This window comes from Polypterus senegalus, chromosome 2, assembly GCF_016835505.1.
Source record: "Polypterus senegalus isolate Bchr_013 chromosome 2, ASM1683550v1, whole genome shotgun sequence".
Lineage (NCBI taxonomy): Eukaryota > Metazoa > Chordata > Cladistia > Polypteriformes > Polypteridae > Polypterus > Polypterus senegalus.
Window position 1 is genome coordinate 132107576 of NC_053155.1, and position 22206 is coordinate 132129781.

The window sequence follows — 22206 nt, forward strand, 5'->3', positions numbered from 1 at the left end:
CCTGGAGCCAGGCCTGGCAGTAGGGTTCACCATCAAGAATCTGGTGGTCAGGCAACCCGCATGACTCAGCCAGAGTCAGCTTGAAACAGCAATGGGGAGCTGTGTTGTGGGCTCACCATCTGTAAGAAGAAGGGAGAGGGTCAGGTGCGATGACAGTTTAGTGGCAGTCACAGGCAGGAAAGATCTAGATGGACTAGACCCTGGAAATGGAGACTGACTTTGGGAATTTAAAACATTACCTGTATGGTGGGAATTATTGATTAGGCTCCAAAAAGAAATTTGTCACTGACGGCTCAAAGCCTATTCCAGCATAACCAAAGGCAAAGCAAACCTTTTTTTTAGTCATTCTCATAAAAATTATCTTTTTGGAACACAGGAAAAAATGGAAACTGCATGCAGACATTGTTGGGGCCAAGATTCAAACTCAGAACTCTGTACCTGTAAGGCAGCAGTATTAACCAATTTGCTACCAATAAATTATATATGCTGGTCAAAAGCTGTAGGTCTTAGCAGGTTAGTAAAAGAATCAAACAAATAATCAAAATTAAAGCCACTCTCAAAGTTAGCAAACACAGATTGGATAGGGACTAGGATTATGTTTAGGCAAGAAGCTAATAGAAATTAAATGTCTGACAACTGCACATAGCTGAAAACTATTAAGGACTTTGCTGCTATCTGTTACATCTGAAATGTGTGGTAATTGTCTGTACCAGTATCTTTGAAAAATGAGCTAAGCTGGTCACTTAAAAGAAAGAAGCAGCCTGCTGACAGTCAACACATGTACTAAAATTACACAAGCATGAGCGCATCCCCTGTATCACCTCAGACGTCAGAGATGAGTGTCAGATTCATAAGACCCGGAAGAAAAGTGAGTGCACTACATCAGGATCAAATAGTTTAGCTAAATACGCCCCTGATGAAAAGCAATTGGTATTAGGCCTGAAGCTGCTGGGGATAAGGAAGTAAACACTTCATAAGTTCAAGTGATGAGCTTCTACCACCATCTTGACTGAGGTACATGTGCAGTGTAGAAGATGTTAATATGAAGAACAGCAACGCAAGACCAGAGGTGTATGCCAGACTGAAAAACTAGCACTACCATGCTGTATGGTGTGGATTGACATATCTTGATTTATGATTTGGTCTAAAAATTAGAGAGTAGCAATATTCTGAACATTACAAAAGTACGCTAAGTTAACTGTCTGCTTCTCTAGCTTGCAATTCTCTTTACTCTGACACCAGGGACTAAGTGCATTACTTACGTCAGCAGATGAGGAAGACTCTCCAATAGCATTGATACAGTAGCAATATATAGAATGAATTGCAGACTGTATATCCCAAGTGCTTTAAAAGGTCAAAATGAAAGAGAATTGTGGGTATGTCCAGATTACAAAGAATGCACAAGTAAGAGAATATAGAGTTGCGTCTTTTCCAGGTTCCCAAAATCAAGCAGCTACTGAGTTGGCAAAGTAGGATCCAGCATGAGTCAAATGCATAACAAAAGAAATTCTACAGTCCAGTAAAGTTCATTTTAAAAATGCTCAGTGAAAATTAAAAAAAAAAAAAACAAATCATAAAAATTCAGAGAAAGGTTATTATACACATAGAATAAAAGGCAAAAAGTAACAAAAGATTTCTTCTCTGTTTCCTGAAAATCTTAGCCTTGTCATGTTAAATTTCAGTTATGTTTTGTACTTAAACACTGGGTTACTTTTCTATGGTGAACTTACATAGGCTTCACTTAAGCACTTTCAGTATGTTCAATGCGGTTTGAAACTGTTTGTCTTCCATGCCTTATCAGCTGCAAGGCAGATCATAGACTGAACTAACTCATCACTAGCCAGAATGACAGAAAATGATTAGAATATTCTATTTACAAGTTTGCTTGTAGGAGTTATAATAGAGCCTTACATTAACAATCTACTAACATATAGGCAGACGTTTTTACATAAATAGGAAAATACTCAATTTAACATAACATAATTTGAGGTGCTGACCTCAAAGCCTTTCCATGATAAAATATAGGTATTTATTTAAACAGTATTCAAATAATTATTCAGTCAAGAATCAATGTTAATATTTTCTTTCTGTTTCTCTTCAATCAAAGCTTAATGTTTATCTGTTTATGTGCACAGCCATCTTTTTTTTTTTAAGGCAAGCAATGGTATCTTGGTATCTTACACTCAGATGCCGGGATGTCATATCCTATGAACAAAAACATATGGAGTTGACCCCTTGCACAGACCTGAGGAAACCCAAGGCAAAGTATGTGTGTGTTTTGTCCAATCTGAGAATTCTCCTAAATCCTCCTGCTGGCAGCAAATGAGCAAAGGAGAACACTTGGCGTGATCAAACTAAACTGCGCAAAAAAATTAAAGGAACACTTTGAAAACACATCAGATCTCAATGGGAAAAAAAATTCTGCTGGATATCTATACTGATATGGACTGGGTAATGTATTAGGAATGAAAGGATGCCACATTGTTTGATGGAAATGAAAAATCAACCAAAAGAGGGCTGAATTCAAAGTGAAAATCAAAGTGAAAAAATGATGCAGCAGGCTAGTCCATTTTGCCAAAATTTCATTGCAGCAACTCCAAATCATACTCAGTAGTTTGTATGACCCCCATGTGCTTGTATGCATGCTCCTAATGAGACAACGAATGGTGTCCTGGGGCATCCTCCCAGATCTGGCAGTCTGAGGTGCAACCTGGTGGCGTTGGATGGAATGAAACATAATGTTCCAGAGGTGTTCTATTGGATTTAGGTCAGGTGAGCATGGAGGCCAGTCAATGGTATCAATTCCTCCATCCTCCAGGAACTGCCTGCATACTCTTGCCACATGAGGCCGGGCATTGTCATGCACCAGGAGGAACCCAGGACCAACTGCACCAGCATAGGGTCTGACAATGGGTCCAAGGATTTCATGCCAATACCTAATGGCAGTCAAGGTGTCATTGTCTAGTCTGTAGAGGTCTGTGTTTCCCACCATGGATATGCCTCCCCAGACCATCACTGACCCACTATCAAACTGGCCATGCTGAACATTGTTACAGGCAGCATAATGTTCTCCATGGCTTTTCCAGACCTTTTCACGTCTGTCACATGTGCTCAGGGTGAACCTGCTCTCATCTGTGAAAAGCACAGGGCACCAGTGGTGGACCTGCCAATTATGGTATTATATGGCAAATGCCAATCAAGCTCCACGGTGCCAGGCAGTGAGGACAGGGCCCACTAGAGAACATCGGGCCTTCAGGCCACCCTCATAATGTCTGTTTCTGATTATTTGGTCAGAGATAATCACACCAGTGGCCTGCTGAAGGTCATTTTGTAGGCCTCTGGCAGTGCTCATCCTGTTCCTCCTTGCCCAAGGGAGCAGATACCGGTCCTGCTTATGGGTTAAGGACCTTCTATGGCCCTGTCCTGCTCTCCTAGAGTAACTGTCTGTCTCCTGGAATCTCATCCATGCCCTTGAGACTGTGCTGGGAGACACAGCAACCCTTCTGGCAATGGCACATATTGATGTGCCATCCTAGAGAAGTTGGACTACTTGCGCCAGCTCAGTAGGGTCCAGGTATCGCCTCATGCTACCAGTAGTGACACTGACTGTAGCCAAATGCAAAACTAGTGAAGAAACAGTCAGAAAAGATGAGGAGAGAAAAATGTCAGTGGCTTCCACCTGTTAAACCATTCCTGTTTTGGGGGTTATCTCATTGTTGCCCCTCTAGTGCATCTGTTGTTAATTTCATTAACAGCACAGCAGCTGAAACTGATTAACAACCCCCTCTGCTACTTAACTGACCAGATTAATATCCCATAAGTTTCATTGACTTTATGCTATACTTTGATTAAAAAGTGTTCCTTTAATTCTTTTGAGCATTATATTAAGCTGATAAGTAGTTTTCAAGTTCCAGTGCCCCATTGCTAAATATTAGTAATCAGCTAGTAATTTGTGCAAAATTGAATTTGCAGCAAAACATAAGTTTTGCTTTGAAAAAACTTTAGCAAAACAAATGGGGTTTCATGTCTAATGGAATTCACAACATTGACATAGAAAGAAAGTTGTTTAGCCAATCTGGAAGTGTTTTCCTGTGCCAATTCAACATGCATTAAATGTTTTAATTAACTTCTATAGTATGAAGGAAAAAAAGAAAATTGCTGGACTAATTTCCTAATACAGGGTGAGCTTTTAGACATGTGTTGTGGTTGTTCGGGTAGTGTGATGCCTATTTTGTGAATTCTGATGACAGTTTAGCCATTTGAAATCCTAAAAGTACATTGGAGACTGAAACGACTCTCAGTATATTCCCTTCAAGTGATTGGCGTGTGCATTTCCTCAGCCTCATCATCTGCAGGGTTCGAGAAATGTGATAGGGCAGCCTGTTTTAAAGTGCTTTATAAATAAATTGGATTGGATTGGATAGTTAATACCAACCAGCATGCATCTGTGTAGTGCATTTTTCTGAGTAGAAAATATAATAAATGTGCACGAAGGAGCCTTTGATGTGATGTTTATTTGAAAATATGCTGCATTTCAAGTTTTTATAAAATAGACTACCGTGAGTGAGTGAGTGAGTGAGTGGGAGATACAAAAGATTTAAAGATTCTACTGGGGGGCTGTGGATTACTTGCATTATGTAGCATTGAAAAAAGCAGTTAAATGCAGTAGTGGTAATGAGGATTTAGGGTGCAGTATTTCTTTCTTTTCATCTTAGAATACCTCTTATTAGTAAGTTTTGCAATTGTGAAGAGTGTCAAATTGGTTATAATGTTTGCTAAACAAATCTCATCTGTTTTGGTCATCATAAGTAGCCTCCTTAGCATTATATTTATCCCTAGAATAACAAGCAAAAAGCATTGAACTGTTTTTAACAAGAAAATAAATTATTACATGTAACAGAAACATGTAAATACCAAAACATCAACGTAAATGCATTAGGAAAGGTAGGTCTAGTGTCCACTGCACTATAGAAGCAGATTTAGTACATGTTCTTCATATGATGTTTTGAAACAGTCACCAATGCAAAGCCTGATATTGCAATTGGGACAGCAGAAGCATGTTTCTTTGTGCACCTTTCTCAGAATACTTTTTTCTGTTGCATGTACATGACAGGGTCAGAGCCTGATCCGCAAGGTTGGCGTGGTCATTGAGTTATTGTAGGATACCAGTGACTCTCACATTTCATCGACATGAGCATTGACGAATGCTGCGTTGTGAACAGTGCTTTGGGGCTAACGTCTTTCATGTCCTTGCACTTCATTGCAATCATTTTGCCTTTTTGCCTTACAGCAACAGTTGCACCACAGTGAAGCTTCATGCGACTGAAGTCACCACAAATATCATGCAGTGCCATAGGTATCAGTTTCACTATCCATGTTGGCTGATGATCAATTCATGTTGTCATCACTATTGCTCAATTCATGTAATAGTGCAGTTTTACTTTGTTCTAAAACAGACTTTATGACTTTTTGTTTGCCAGTGTGTTTTGGATTCAGCAATATGACAGACCGGTATGCCTTCCAGGTTTAGTCCAATTCGGATTAACTTTATACAGTACAGTGCACTATACTGAAAGCAGGCTCAGTGCAATTGCTCTACAAAGTTTTATAAATAAAGATTACTTATCCATCAATGTACTGAATCTGGTTAACCCAGTTTAAGGGCTGGGTCGGACTTGTGCTGGGAACTCTGCTTGGGAAGTCAGGTCATCAGAGGACTCACCCACTTACAATATACTCGGCAAAACAGTTGATTTACAAAGAGCACTTTTAAAAAATCCAGGCTGTATATGTAAAGAATATGCAAACTAAATAACAAAGAGTTACCAGGCTGAAATTCTAATTGTTAGAAGGAGATGAGGCAGTACAAATGAAGTTGCCACCCTTGTGCTTTAAGGGTGGCTTCAAAATGAACGGCATAATTTTTACCTTATATGCAAAATGTATAGTAATATCACTTTCAAATTATTAGGACAAAGAACAATGCTTTTCTATCTGACGATTCTCCTTCATCAAAATCCCTATAAATTTGCATGCCCTGTCCTTCCTGCCAGACTGCTATTTGAACTGAGGTTGCCTTCTAGTGACTAGTCATTCACTTCCCAAATGGAACTTAACCTCATACATTGTCAAAAGACAATTAACTTAAGCATAGGAAAGGATGCCATCTGCTGGTTAATTTATGTCAATTTCAATGTATTTATAGAGCACATTTAAATCAATGTCAGCAAAGCTATAGCCAAAGTGCTTTACATTAAAACATACAATGAACATAAATAAAATAAATAGAAATAAGGTACAATAAAACAAAATTCAGCCAGCAGTGAGTTAAAGAATAAGAAAGAAGATGACAGAGTAGGGCAACCATCAGCATCAGTGAAGGTCACTTAAAGCTACAGAATAGACATGAGTCTTCAGTCTAGTTTTAAATAGTTCAATTGAAGGTGACTTCTTAATGAAATGAGATAAAATGTTCGACAGATGAAGTGCAGCAGCTGCAAAAGCGCTGTCCCCCTTAGTTTTACAGTTAGACCATAAGGGACAACTGACCAGTAGATAGGTCTAAGTTCTCTGGATTGATGGTGTAAAATACACAATTCAGATAAATAGGTAGGAGAATATCCATGTAATGATTTAGAAACTAGCAACAAAATTTTAAAGTCAATTCTGAAACTAACAGGCATCCAGTGTAAAGAAGCTAATATTGGAGAAACAGAATCAGACTTTCTTGCCCCAACCAAAGAATGGGCAGCAGCATTCTGCACCAACTGCAGCCTGCGTATCAGCAATTTGCCGATCCCAGAATACAATGAGTTGCCGTAATCAAGCTGAGAAAAGATAAAAGCATGAGTAGATTTCTAGGATCCCTAGGAGATAAAAATTTAGAAAACTAATGTAGCAGATTTTTGTCATTTTTTTAAAAACTCTTATTTATCCTTTCCTAACTCATGATGAGCACATTATGTATATGTTGTGAACGCTGGCCCGGACACAGACAGACGGACATCGCTTTTGCACCCTACACACTTTTATTTACAATATTTACAAGGTTTTACTTTAGTGCACTTCCCAGTGCCTCCTGCACCGTTCCCCCAAATGTCCAGGCCTCACAGTCCTTGTGCCTTTCTCCTGGCCACCTCCAATCCTCTCTCCAGCTCTGTCCACTTCCACCTGACATCCACCAATGACTGGAGGGAGGCGGCCCCTTAAATAGGAACCTGAATGGGCTCCAGCTGCTTCCCGGCACTCCTCCGCAGACACGCCCCAGTGTGGCAGAAGTCCCGGCTGCGCACCTGGAAGCCGTCCAGGTGTCCCCTGTCGTCTTCCCCCCAGCACTTGCTGGTGTGGCAGAAGTGCTGGGCTCCAGGGATATTCAGGCACCGGGGTGCCGCCTGGCGGTGGCCACGGGTCCCTACAGGGCTGGACTTACAAGCCCTTTACCCGAGACCCCCAACATAACCAGGGCGGACGCCCCGTCGCGGTCTGGAGGAGGCACAAGCCCTCCTCTGGTCCTCCTGGGCAATGCCACAATGTATGTATGTATATGGAACACCTCACTTTTTATTCATCCAACAGCAATTATTGTTTTTTTAAGCTGATTTTTCAACAAGTTTACCCTCAATTTACAGTCATGTGAAAAAGTTTGGGAACCCCTCTTAATTCTTTGGAGTTTTGTTTAGCATTGGCTGAGCTTTCAAAGTAGCAACTTCCTTTTAATATATGATATGCCTTATAGAAACAGTTGTATTTCAGCAGTGACATTAAGTTTATTGAGTTAATAGAAAATATGCAATATGCATCAAAAGAACATTAGACAGGTGCATACATTTGGGCACCCCAACACAGATATTACATCAATGCTAAGTTGAGCCTCCTTTTACAAATATAACAACCTCTAGATGCCTCCTATAGCCTTTGATGAGTGTCTGGAATCTGGATGGAGGTATTTTTGACCATTCTTCCATACAAAATCTCTCCAGTTCAGTTAAATTTGATGGCTGTCGAGCATGGACATCCTGCTTCAAATCATCCCATAGATTTTCTATGATATTCAAGTCGGGGGACTGTGACGGCCTTTACAGAACATTGTACTTCTCCCTCCGCATGCATGCCTTTGTAGATTTTGAACTGTGTTTTGGGTCGTTGTCTTGTTGGAATATCCAACCCCGTGTAACTTCAACATTGTGACTGATGCTTGACCATCATCCTGAAGAATTTGTTGATACTGGGTTGAATTCATCCGACCCTCGACTTTAACAAGGGCCCCAGTCCCTGAACTAGCCACACAGCCCCACAGCATGATGGATGCTCTGTCGGTTGTCCGTAACCATTCTCATAATCCTGCGCATATGCCGCTCCTGTATTTTCTTGGCCTGCCATACCTGGGTTTAACAGCAACTGTGCGTGTGGCCTTCCATTTCCTGATTACATTCCTTACAGTTGAAGCTGACAGTTGAAACCTCTGAGATAGCTTTTTGTAGCCTTCCCCTAAACCATGATATTGAACAATCTTTGTTTTCAGATCTTTTGAGAGTTGCTTTGAGGATCCCATGCTGTCACTCTTCAGGGGAGAGTCAAAGGGAAGCACAACTTGCAATTGACCACCTTAAATACCTTTTCTCATGATTGGACACATCTATCTGTGAAGTTCAAGGCTTAACGAGCTAATCCAACCAATTTGGTGTTGCAAGTAATCAGTATTGAGCAGTTACATGCATTCAAATCAGCAAAATTACAAGGGTACCCACATTTTTGCACAGCCAGTTTTTCACATTTGAGTTCATTTCATACAACTAAAATACTGCTTCACTAAAAGTCTTTGTTCGGAAAACACACCAGTACTCAGATGTTCCTAGGAAATGAAAGACATACCACTGTTATCTTTTTTGTTGAAAGTAAAGTAAATTATTATGCAGGCTGAGAGGGGTTCCCAAACTTTTTCATATGACTGAATGTTTTACATATGATCCATCTATCGATCTTTTGTAACTGCAGGAAACCAAAGTTGGGCGTAACGTAGACTGGAAGTTAAAATCTGGAGATTTCTATCAGCATGACTGTGTACTCATTATTTGTATCATCTTGCATTTTTTCCAGAATGTCATTATTGGACTTCAGAATCATCCTAAAGAGAATGTGACTGACGGACCTAAAATGGTTGGTATTTGGCTTTAAGATCATACTCTGAGAAAGTAGGGATAATACATCTGAACCCAACAGGTCTGAACTCCGGGACTCCAATTCCCAGCATGCCCTGTTGGTAACCTGTAGGGTACGAAAGCCCAGTGATGCTGCCTCTTAGTTTATTGGGTGAGAAAATACTTGTGTGCTGTTGTTTCTTCAGGTCCTTCCACTCTATTGGTCTACCAGCTGGGTAAGGATCCCTGCTTCTCAGCCCAAGCATGCTATCCATTACAATGAATATACGACTTCTAAGACACATGTGAATAGGAGACAGGCAAAGGGCTCGATAGGGCACGAAAGTACAGAAGTTAGGGGATTGGAACGGAGTATAAATGCCTTTTTTCCCTTCCTCAACAGAAAGACACAAGACTAAAATGGTCCTACCTTACATAGCGCCCACGTGTGCACGTCCATTCCATTTACCACAGATAACTTCAGTTCCAGCTCCCATGGATTAACTTCCTTCCAGTCTATTCTTGATGATTTTATTTCTGTCCCTTCGATTATGGCGTCATTTCCAGCTCCTTCAATCAACATTACATCCACCTTTGACTTCATTTCTTCCTTGTCATTTGAATTTCCTGCCATGTATCCATAAAAGCACCAAGAAACTACTCTGTTTTGTCATATGTTTAATTTTCATTACTTTGAATTAAGAGCATCGGATCCACCAAACATTATATGGGGCATTGCCCCAACTCCTGACCTTCTCTTTGTGTTCTTATTTTGTCACAGACTATATATTGTAGTCTACCAAGGGAACACACATGTCCACCAAAGAAATATTGGAGCTCCAGCAGGGACTCCCTTTTTAATAACTAGCAAGTTCCACTAAAACTAAACAGATGACATAAATAACAGAAAGTAATGGTAATATTGTCTGGTAGAGCTTGTAACTGAATCAAGGCTCTGTAGATCGATCACAATGTCAGGCTGGAGCTCCGTCCGGCGTTCAGCTCTTCCCAGAATGAGACAACCCCCCCACACTGGGAGTATCTCTCTCTTTTGTAGTTACTGGACCGGAAGGGGCAGAGTCATTTGCCTTCATTGGGTGGTTTATATACAGTGTATACTGTGTGTGTATATATATATATATATATATATATATATATATATATATCAGTTTGCGAATAACTTGGTTTACGAGTGTTTAGCAAGACAAGCTAAAATTTTTAATAAATTTTGACTTGATAAACGAGCGAGGTCTTGCAATACGAGTAGTATGGATATGCTTTGTCTGCTGAGCGTCATGTGATCACAACTGAGCTGATGGTGGTTCTCGCGTGCATGTGTGTGTGTGTCTCTGCTACAGCACTGGGAAACTGCGATTGCTTTGAGACGCTCTTCCGCGTGTCGTCCCGTTGAGTGGAATCCCACAAGAGTTTAGAAACTCACTCATACCATCCATGATTCTTTTCAAAGGTAATGTTCAGGTTAATTTGTTTTATGTATTTTTACTTTATATTTTGTATTAATCATTTTTATATGAATAGTTTTGGGTTGCTGTGGTGGGTTGGCACCCTGCCCAGGATTGGTTCCTGCCTTGTGCCCTGTGTTAGCTGGGATTGGCTCCAGCAGACCCCCGTGACCCTGTATTCGGATTCAGCGGGTTAGAAAATGGATGGATGGATAGTTTTGGGTTGTGGAACGAATCATCTGAGTTTCCATTATTTCTTATGAGGAAATTCACTTTTAGATACACGAGTGCTTTGGAATTTGAGCATGTTTCCGGAACGAATTATGCTCGTAAACCGAGGTTCCACTGTATATTTTATATATATAAAACATAAATATACATTATCCCTGGCTACAATGGGTTTGTTTTGTAGAGAGATGTGTCTCTGTTGGAGTCCGGTCATGAACTGAATACCGGATGTAGAAATGGTGGCTTGAAATGCCAAGACCAGACGTGACATATGGGGACCGGAAGTGACCTTCTTCTGGTGACATAACCGGAAGTGACGTCTTTGGGGATGAATCAGGCAGGTTTTCCCGCAGCTGGTCTGTAGAGACAACTGGAAAAGGTTTAGTGCACCCCACCACCCCCTGGCCTGGCATAGAATTACTTTCGCTTGGTCCATACAACGTCCTCCTACTCGCACGTGCATGACAATATATAAGATTGTTTAAAGTATGCTTTTGTGTATTAATGGTACATTTTTACACTGCTTTTAGTTTTCAAGGCAAGGAATCACATTTTAAGACCAGTTTATTGAATCATCACTTACTTATTGTTTTGTGAATTATTTTCCACTGTTGTCACCGCCATTTGTTTCTCATGTTATTAAGATAACAACCTGTCTTGTTAAGGACATTCCCTCGAAGGTTGTGACCTCCCGATTACTTTATGACGGGTTAAAAGGTTGATTTTTTGAGCATTTCCTCATTTGAGTTTGCTTATACAATACCCTTTCTATTGAATAAATTTATTCTCACAACAAATTACTCAAACTCAATTATCTTTTTTACTTGCTATTTTGTGACTCTCATTTCTAATTCAATGCTTAATTTTTCAGTCTATCGGTTTCAGCCCTTTTTGCCTTCTGACTACATCATATCTCCTGGTCCTATTCAAAAATATTTTTGCTAGACCCGTAGCATAACAGCAGTAAACAGAGTAAAAGAATATCATTGAAATCAATATGTAGTCTGACCACCCTTTGCCTTAAAAACAGTACAACTGAAGTTTTTGAAGGTACAATACTTACGTGGTCGGTTGTTCCAAGCCTCCAGTAGAATGTGCCACAGTCCTACTGTAGGCTTTGGGTGTTTTACTTGCTTCCATTTCTGAAGGTAATCTCAGACTGGCTCAATGATGTTGAGATTAGGGCTCTGTTGGGACTGTACCATCTATTACAGTTTGCAGGATTCTCTGTTTATATTTTTGCTACAGATACATGTTTTTTGAGCTTGGCCATGTGTTTGGGATCATTGTTATAAGTCAAAAGACCAATCATATGCCACATTAATGCGGTTGCCTGATGGATAACAATGTGCCTTTACTTCTCAGAAGTAAGTGGGCCATTAATTTTGGTCAAATCTCCAACTCCATTTGAGGAATTGTGGCCCTAACCGTGATCCATCGTTGCTCATTGTTGACTGCAGACATTTATCCATGTTCCTTTCTGCAGTCCCAAGCAACAGACAAACTGCCCTCTGGTAGAGCCAAAAATTTCTAATTTTAACTCATCATTCTGGAGTATCTGGTGCCATTTTTCTTCACCCCAGTCCTTGTGTTTTCATGTGTTGGCGAGTCATTTGGCTTTATTTCCACCTCGGACAAATTGCTTTTTCATCACAACTTTTCCATGAAAGTCACTTCTGATAAGACTTTTCCAGACTGTAGATGTACTAGAGTCCCAGTGGTTTCTGCCAGTTTGCAGCTGATAGTAATGCTGGATGTCGTCTGATTTGGAAGTGAAATAAACTTGAGACATTTCTATGTTTTCATGGCTCACCACTTGGTTTCTTGTTGTTAACCTTGCCTGTCTGTTGTCTCTGCTTGGGATATACTTTGATGATACAGGAAGGCCACCATTGCTTCAATAGTTCAGTCATAAGATACCTAGGCTTGTTTCTTCCCTTTGGAGACTGTAGTTGCCATTGTTCAAAATTAGGACAAAAGCTGTGCTAATAAAAGACAAAGAATCCATTATTAGGCCGAAAAATATAAACAAAACAATTCGTGATATTAGTAAAACTTTAGGATAACTTAAATCAACTGTCTGGAAGATCATTAAGTACAAACAATGCACTAGTAATAATAATAGATTTTATTTATATTGCACTTCATATTTTAGAAATCTCAAAGTGCTACATAGTAAAAACAAACATAATAAAACAAGAAAATCTATGTATGCTTTAACAAAAAATCTTTCTAAAAAGATGAGTTTTTAGATTCCGTTTAAAAACATCAGTCGACTGTGGGGCTCTCAGGTAATCAGGGAGGGCGTTCCACAGTCTCGGCGCCACAGATGAAGCCCTATCACCCATACTGCGAAGCTTGGTTCTAGGGACTTGGAGAGTGTTAGTGTGTACAGAGCGGAGAGCGCGTGAGGAGGTATGAGGGGTAAGGAGTTCCTGTAAGTAAAGGGGGGCATGTCCATAAATGCACTGATGGGTGAGGAGAACGACCTTGAACTCAATTCTGAGAGGAACAGGGAGCCAGTGAAGGGTTTTCAGGATTGGGGTGATCTGGTCATGCTTTCGCACCCTCATCAGGATCCTGGCAGCGCAATTCTGAATATACTGGAGTCTCTGAATACTCTTGCCAGGAATCCCGATGAGGAGCGCATTACAGTAATCCAACCTGGAGGAGACAAAGGCATGGACGAGCTTCTCTGCATCTTCCAGGGTGAGAGTTGGTTGGAGTTTAGCAATATTCTTGAGGTGGTAGAAGGAAGACTTACAGAGGTGTTTGATGTGGACGTCAAAGGTGAGTAGAGGGTCCATTTTAACACCCAGATTGGTGACAGATGTGGAAAGGGGAATGTTTTGGCCAGCGAAAGTGATACTGGTGATGGTAGAAGAGCGGAGATGGTGTGATGTGCCAACTAAGATGGCTTCTGTTTTGGATCTGTTAAGCTGAAGAAAATTTAGCCTCATCCACGCCTCTATCTCCTTCAGGCAGGTAGTCAAATGTAGATATTGGCAGAGGAGCAGTAGAGGAGGTGGGGGTAGTCCTGAGGTAAAACTGAGTGTCATCAGCATAGCAGTGAAAAGATAAACCATGTCTGCTAATGACATTTCCAAGGGGGAGCATGTAGATGGTAAAAAGGATGGGGCCTAGCACAGAGCCCTGTGGGACACCACAAGTGACGTTGTGGGTATGAGATTTTGCGCTGCCCAGGGCGACGTGCTCAGTTCTACCGGTCAGGTAAGATGTGAACCAATTGTGAACATTTCCAGAGAGTCCAATGGTGTATTTCAGGCGGTGAAGGAGAATGTTGTGGTCTATTGTGTCAAAAGCAGCTGTCAGGTCAAGGAGGATGAGTAAAGAAGGGGAACCAGTATCTGCTGTCATCTAGTGTGCTCATTAATCACAAAGGGACTGGTAGGCCAAGGAAGACCTCCATTAATGATGAGAGAAGAATCCTTACTATAGTAAAGAAAAATTCCAAACACCTGTCTGACAGATCAGTAACAGTCTTCAGGAAACAGATGTGTATGTGTACGAGACTACCATCTGCAGAAGAGTTTATGAACAAAAATATAGGGACCACACTGCAAGATGCAAACAACTAGTTAGCCACAAAAACAGGATGGCCAGAGTGCAGTTTGAGAATAAACAATTAAAAGAGCCTGCAGAATTCTGGAAGAAGGTCTTCGACAGATGACAAAAAGATGAACCTCTATCATAGTGATGGCAAGAGCAAAGTGTGGAGATGAAAAGGAACTGCCCAAGATCCAAACCATACCACCTCATCTGTTAAACATGGGGATTGGGGTGTTCTGGCTTGGGCATGTGTGGCTGCTGATGGCAGCGTCACACTGAATTCTGAGGTGAACAGAAACATCTTATCTGCTCAAGTTCCAGTAAATGCCTCCAAACTCATTGGATGGCACTTCATCATACAAGATAATGATCCCAAACATACTGTTAAGGCAACACAGGATTTTTCTCAAAGCTAAAAAATTGAAAATTCTTGAATGGCTAAGCCAGTCACCAAATATGAATCCAATTGAGCATGCCTTCTATATGAGGAAAAGAAAACCTAAGGAGCTGAAGATGTCTGCATCAGAGGCTTTGCAGAGCATCTCCAGAGAAGAAACCTAGCACCTGGCGATGTTTATGAATTGCAGACTTAAAGCTGTCATTGCATGCAGTGGATATGCAACAAAGTACTAAATATGACTGCTTTAATATACCTGCCATTGCTATGTTCCAAACATTATGGTACTCTAAAATGGGAAGACCATATATAAAAAGTGCTGTCATTTCTGCTTGGTGTGACCAAAATTTATACAAATATCCTTAAAGTCTTGAATGTACGCTTTAGTCACGTCTGAATTGACTTATATTTTAAACTATGGAGCAGAGTGGTAAATCAAAGAAAAATTAGGTCTTTGTTCCAAACTTTATGGAGGTCACTGTTTACTGTATTGATATTGCATTATAGCTTATATTGTGTGTGTCTGTCTGTCTGGCCCAGAAGTGTGACTGTACAACATGAAGCGAGAAAAGAGAACCTCGCTTAGCCAATAATGCACAACCGATGCAACTGATTGATCGAAGTGCAAGGATCCATTATTTCTAGGACCCCAGGTGTTTTACAGCAACACAAACACATATACACACTGTTGGATGGCTTGGGTCCTTAAATGGCTGGGACACCCTCGTAAGAGAACATGCATGGGCCATTATCTAGCTGCAGTACTATATGGCAGACCCCCTTGGTTGCAGCAGTATCTTGGATTTTTTTCCATGACCTCTTACATGCCAGGACACCCCTCTGAGGGAAGGACTGAGGGAGACAGTATTTGTGAGGCACTACCTCCCATGGGATGGTAGAGGCATCACAGATTCCCACAGGGCACACTGGCAGTTGGAGTTTGGTGCAGCCCTGCTGGGATCTGTGGAGGCCACCAGAGGGAGCTGCACAGCCTCACCTTGAACTGCCATTACATCTGGGAGTGATTCCAGGTAACGCTAATGAACCACCTGGAGCACTCCCAGGAGACACATAAAAGGGGCCGTCTCCCTCCATCCGGAGGGCCTTAATCGGAAGGGAAGTAGATGAAGCTCAGGAAGGAGGAATGGAGGCGGAAGAACTGACTGTAGAAAGACAAGGGACGGTGTTGTGCTAAGTGCTTTGCCTTGTGTTTTGTGGAGTCTACAATTATAAATAAACCATGTGCTGTGTGGCAATTAGTGTCCAGCCTGTCTGCGTCGGGGTTAAGGCAGTAGTACATGACCCCGGGCTTCACAATGTGTACCAGCTATCATCTTGGTTATCTGTTTTGCTCCATCGACCTCCAATCCCCAGTTGTGGTGCTGAAAATGGAGTCACCTCTCACCCTTTCTTTTCGATCATGACACTTAATACATTCACAGAACTTCAAACCTGCTCATTTCCAAACTATAGATATTTTAACATTTGCTTTATCCCGTTTATCTGCTAAAGAAAAAGGCATACATTTCAAATTGCATAGTATCATAAATGACAGCACCCCTAGTGAGTATAAAAGTAGTAGATATACTCATATTTTGAATAGCATAGAATGGAAGACTGAAACAAAGTCATACAGTATGTACATCCATACATTGCCACAGCAGCATAATCCATATCAAGGTCATAGTGGGCCTGAGCACTATCTTGGCACTAGTGAAAGAGAGACAACCAATCAAGTGTGTGATTCAAATGCAGGATCTGTAAGGCAGCAGTGCTAACCTCTGTGCCAATGTGTTCCACAATAAATTCTTGTCTTTGCTTTACAATTCACAGATAGGAGTATATTAAACAAAACAGACACTAGTCTTTCATTTATTGTGTATATGGACAATAGAAATAATGTCCTTCTGTGTTTTTGTTTTTAAAATTACATGCATATTACTTCATACATATTTGAGTATGCATTTGTTTTTTATGCATATGAAGGATTTTTTTAAATATCATTAAAGAGTGTAGGCAAGGAGGAAATGTCAAGATTTATACTAGGTTAAATCATAGAATAAAATCAATTATGAAAAAAGTCACTGTTAAGGAAATAGCTGAAACAGTATGGATTAAAACAAAAGTACAACATTATCCACTCTCATAGTCTCCATGCTTTAAATAAGTACTGTACGCACAGTGAAGTACACATTTTCAGTGGGCTCAACTACAACCTGACAAGCAGTCATATCATGCATCTGAAATAACCCAGTTTCTTAACAAATATCACTGCAACTAAAAATTAACTATCACTGGAATAGCAGAATAAAAAATAATCATGAAACAGCAGCAAACACCACAAGGAGAAATGACTGCCCTACATCGAAGTGAAGGATAAAGGAAAAAAAATTGAAGATGAAGATGGAAATGGCTTGAGAAAATAATTTCAAAAACAAATATCAGATATAAAAACAAAAAAACAGGCAGCTGTTTAATTAATAATTTCTGTATTTATTTTTTATAAAACCAATTACAAAACTAAATGTATTTTTAAAAAAATAAGACAAAAGTCTTCACTGTTTCAACATCACTGTCAACAGATCTTTTAGCATAAATGTTTAACTTCAGTGTGAATTTCAGTTTTAAATATGAATTTTTGTGCCAATTATAAATTAACCACTTATAGGTGGAGGCCCATACAGCATACAGTACCATTTTCATATTAAACCAACACAAAGATTACATATTGTACAAAAAAAGCAACCTCTAGAAATAAAGATGTTCATTGTTCACAACCATTTGAAACGTTACTTTAAAGAAGTGTGCCTGATTAATGTAGACAGGCAGAGGTTATATATGTTTGTACTGATCAGTCAAAAATAACAGCTGCCTTTTCAAACCTCACTGTAATTGATAATGCATCGCAATATTATTTAAGGATTTTGAATAATAGGACAGCGATAAATATTTAAAACAATGCAGATTTACAGGCAATCACTTGTAATATTAATGTGAGGCAGTTAAGAGGTTATTTTAAAAACATGTCTCTCAAATCAGGAGGCAGAGGTCATTTTTTGTAAACTGAAGTTTCATATATGCAACTTGTTAAAAAAGAGAAAAAAAACAGTAAATGATCTATCTTGTCTGAGCACTTAAAGCACGTTATAGCTGTTTATTTATTTATTTTTTTTTTAAGTTGGTAAAAGACAAATTTTAATTTTACAAAGTTTTCCAGTTTAAAAAGCCATGCAGAAAATTATAAAAATCTATTTCAATAAAAACTAATACAAAATCAAATGTAATGTAAAATTATTCTCAATAGTTAATAACAATTTGAAAGAAATATTGCATAATTTTAGTATTTGTGAAACAAAAATGAAAAATTAAAGACTAAAAACAAAATCGAAAGCTGAAATTTGACATCCTTTCACAGAAAAAGTGCAAAACTGTGTTTCTTGCATGGCAAAAATTTATTGAGGTTTTAGATTTATAATTTCTAAAACTGGATTATTAGAAACATTCGCACTTAATTTGCAAGATGGGTAATTTAATGATATAATTGAAAGAAAAAAAAAAAAAGGATTTATTGCTTTTTTTGAGTACTCCAACGAGATCAGAAATTCCTAATAAACTGTGCCCTTGGGTTTATTTGGAGGCAACATAGGTGGGTGAGAACGCTCATGTTCTTCATCGGGTTGATCATCATGGGCTGTTTCACCATGTTCTGTTCTGAGCTTCTCTTCAACATTTTCATCTGGGTATCTACAATGGCAAAGCACATTATTAAAGACAACAATACAAAAATTACAGATAACACACAGAAATCACTCTCTTATGCTGGAAATAGAGAACATGGTGCCTTAGTACCAATTTCAGTCAGAACAGTCACAAACTAAAGTCAGTATACATTTCTGATATTCTCTAAGTCCACTGGCACTTGAAATGCATCAGACAGACAAAAATAGTAATATTTTACCTTTATGGCCAGTACTGTAATTTGAAACTTTGCAACATTAGTATTGCTCCATGAAAATACTTGCATTGCACAGCACAGGGAGAATAAAATGTGTGTAAAAGGTTATAAGCACAATTGCTGTGGAATTCCATTACTTACATGCTAGTTGCAAAGCCCTGCACATTTTACAGAAAAATGAATTTAATTGATACTTGTTACTTGTATAGAATATTACAAGAAAGGATAATATTAAAAAAGGTTATGAAACAATGTTTGTTCATACTCCATTTCATATTCTTCATCCTGGCCTTTGTCACGGCAACAGCAGCAGTAAGCTATAATTCCAATGATAATTAATCCACCCACGGCTAAGGCAATCATTCCTGCAGTAAATGCAATGTTCATGGAAGCTGGAAGACAAAATTTGTACAGAAACCGTTTAAACATTTTTGCAAATAATGCTGACTATGATATATAAAAAATAGATTTATTCTTTTATTTCTGAAACTGATATGAGACATCATTATGTTTCAAGTCTAAAAATTAAACTTTTAATTTCTTATGGAAAAATTAAGGATACATTTTAATTTTTCATTTTAAATTGGACAAGCAAATACGGACAATAAATGGGCATTTGAGTTATTACCATGAATCACTCAAGGCATTATTTTGAAAATAAATAATGGACAGAGGGATTAACTCATTCATTTATAATATAGAATTAACAATGGAAGATGTGTATAAATCAACCTTGAATAACTCAAAAAGAGGGTGTGAATGCTGAATGAAGTAGAAAAATAAAAATGTAAATATTTTATATACCAATTTTTTTAATGGCAAAAGATTACGTGAGACAGATGGAGAAAGAGACAACAGGATACTTTTTGACTACAAAGACTGCAGCTACTTTTGATAGATTCGGAAACTGAAAAGAAGAGCATGGCATACAACAGCAGAAAAAATCAAAACAAGCTTTTTATTATATAACTTAACATGCGGTTATTACTGTAAACATATTGTATTAGCTTTCCTTAGTGCAGACTGCAGTTGGTGCTGAAAACAATACTAATTTAGGCCTTGCAATAGTGTGCCCTATGAAGGTTGTGATATATCATACAAATTGCTTGATATTTGAAATCTACAAATTTCCACTCATATGGTAAAAGTTAACGAAATATTCTTGTCTTTTCTCAGTAGCAAAATTATACGTTATTATAACATGATCTTAAACTTGTTGAAATTTTTTCATCATTCTTCTTTCTTTAATATATAGTATCTGTGACTTACTTGGTACATTAATAATCTTAAAATATCTTGTAACTCCATCAAGAAATTACATTAAATTTGACAGGATGCAAGAGGAAGAAATATTTTGGTAAAGTTTTTACATTATTTAATACTTTCACCAAAATATATGTGTCGCTTTAAATATGTGTAACAAAACATTACTCAGTAAAACACTAGAACAGGACAAGTAAAGGAAAGGTTTGGGAAAATTGAGCATGTTACTCACGTGGGTATATCGCAACTGTCATATTACACATAGCAGATCGAATTTTATTTGCTGATGTGCACACAAAAAATCCAGATGTATCCATGGAAACATTCACAAGGGTCAGTGTTCCTGTATCTGCAAATGAACAATTCTTAAATTTTAATTATTCTTTATTAATAACAAAATGAAAAATGAAGATAAAAGTTTAGAGAATTATTAGCCATCTTCTTTCTTTAACCAACATCATCATAGGTAAAACTGTAATATTGTTACATGTCTTGTGCATCATACTTCTGTTTAAACCTCACATTAACAGCTCTGTTTTACATATGAAAGTTTTTTTGTGAAAACTGAGCAGATGTATAGATATATATATAAAGTTGATGTAGCAGCAGCTGCTTAGGATTATGCTGCAAGATAATTTGTACTGGTGCACAAACACATTTGTTCTGCTTGTTATTTATATGCATTTCCTCTTCTTAGAAATATGCAACAACCTCCCATTCAACACCAATATTTTTATCTGTCAACATCAAGTCACCCCCTATCTGACCTTGAATTTGCTAAAGGGTTTTATTTGACAAAGTTCATATTATTTTATTTTTTGGGCTAACATATTACTGAAATGATAAAATAAAAAAGGAGCAATACAACCTTAAGTAAAATCAAGAAGCTTGAATGATCATTGTTTTACTCAGTATTATTTCAAAGTCAGGGTTCTATGGTGCAGAGGCTAACGTTTTATATTTCTTATAATAAAATACAAAACGTATTTTTATAATTAATTGATGCATACATAACTTAATTATATAAGTTAACTTGGTTATTCTCTGGACTTGGAACTGCATTGTTTCCATCAGTGATAACCACATTTAACATGAGTGGAAATGCAAATGTTTTTTCTATTCACATATGTTTTAGTGTGCAAAATCTGCAATATTTTGTCACTATTTCCATTATATTGTGCTCAAACCAAACAAGATGAATTTTAATACAGGACACTTGCATGGGCAGTTTTAACATCAAAGCATCTTGTTTTCCTGAATTGCACTACTAAGCACAGTAACATCTGTTGCACCTAGGACTGAATTGGTTTACAGCTTAGGAAAGGAAAACATGCCGATGCTTCAAGCTGTATCTGATTACTTTATAAGCTGTAAACGGATGGGCAACTGTAACAAAAAAAAAAGCCAAATTGATTTTACAGTTTGGGAAAGGAAGTCATGCCACATGAAATCTTAAGATAAATATGCCTTGTCTGAAAGGCAACGTCAAAAGAAGGAAGAAGGAGAAACCGCGAAGAGAGCAGCATCAGAAGAGAGTGACAGTGATGTCAGAAGGAGAAGACGGAGCAACGGAGGAGAGGGTGCCAGCAATGTGTGACACTTTTCCTCTGATCATCAGCTAAAGCATTCCATGAATACCAATTGCTAAATCAACGCTGCCCTAGGACATTCATCTTTGACATCTTTAACTTTATCACAGGCTTTTCTAAAGACTATAACTTTTCTCTACTGGTGCTATTGTTCTTTAATGAATACTACGGCTTTTAACTTTATTTACTTTGTCTTCATATCTAGATTGATTGAAGTAATAAGGTCAATTTTTTTTAAAGTACCTGGAGCAATGAGGAAATGCCACATGATCCAAGCTGCAAAATTTATCGCGTGGAGGACGAAGAGCTCTGCCAAATAATTCATTAAAGTAAGACATTCATTGGTAGATAAATGGCCTATAGCCAAGGATGTTGAGCTTTGTATGTTCAAATATATTCTTGGAGACCAAAAGTAATTTAGGTCCGAGATAGATCTAAAACATTGCACGTTGTTTGTGCTCATGAGAAGTAAGTCTCTTGGAGTACTAGGGAAAGCGGACTGTGTATGTGCTATTCCACTGCCACATGCAAAAGTTCGCTGACAACACTGCTATTGTGGGCTGCATCAGGAGTGGGCAGGAGGAGAAGTATAGGAACCTAATCA

General features: G+C 38.6%; 1 protein-coding gene across 1 annotated transcript in view; it reads right to left on the minus strand.

Annotated features, from left to right (window-relative positions):
• Nucleotides 1-18367: 18367 nt before the first annotated feature.
• gpa33a (glycoprotein A33 (transmembrane), paralog a) overlaps nucleotides 18368-22206 on the minus strand; it is a 51815-nt gene continuing 47976 nt past the window's right edge. Inside the window, exons 5-7 of the mRNA XM_039744627.1 lie at nucleotides 20246-20362; nucleotides 19016-19142; nucleotides 18368-18539 (exon numbers count right to left, since the gene is read on the minus strand). Of these exons, the coding sequence (XP_039600561.1) occupies nucleotides 18401-18539; nucleotides 19016-19142; nucleotides 20246-20362 (383 nt within the window). The 3' untranslated portion in view covers nucleotides 18368-18400. The remainder of the gene's footprint in view (nucleotides 18540-19015; nucleotides 19143-20245; nucleotides 20363-22206) is intronic.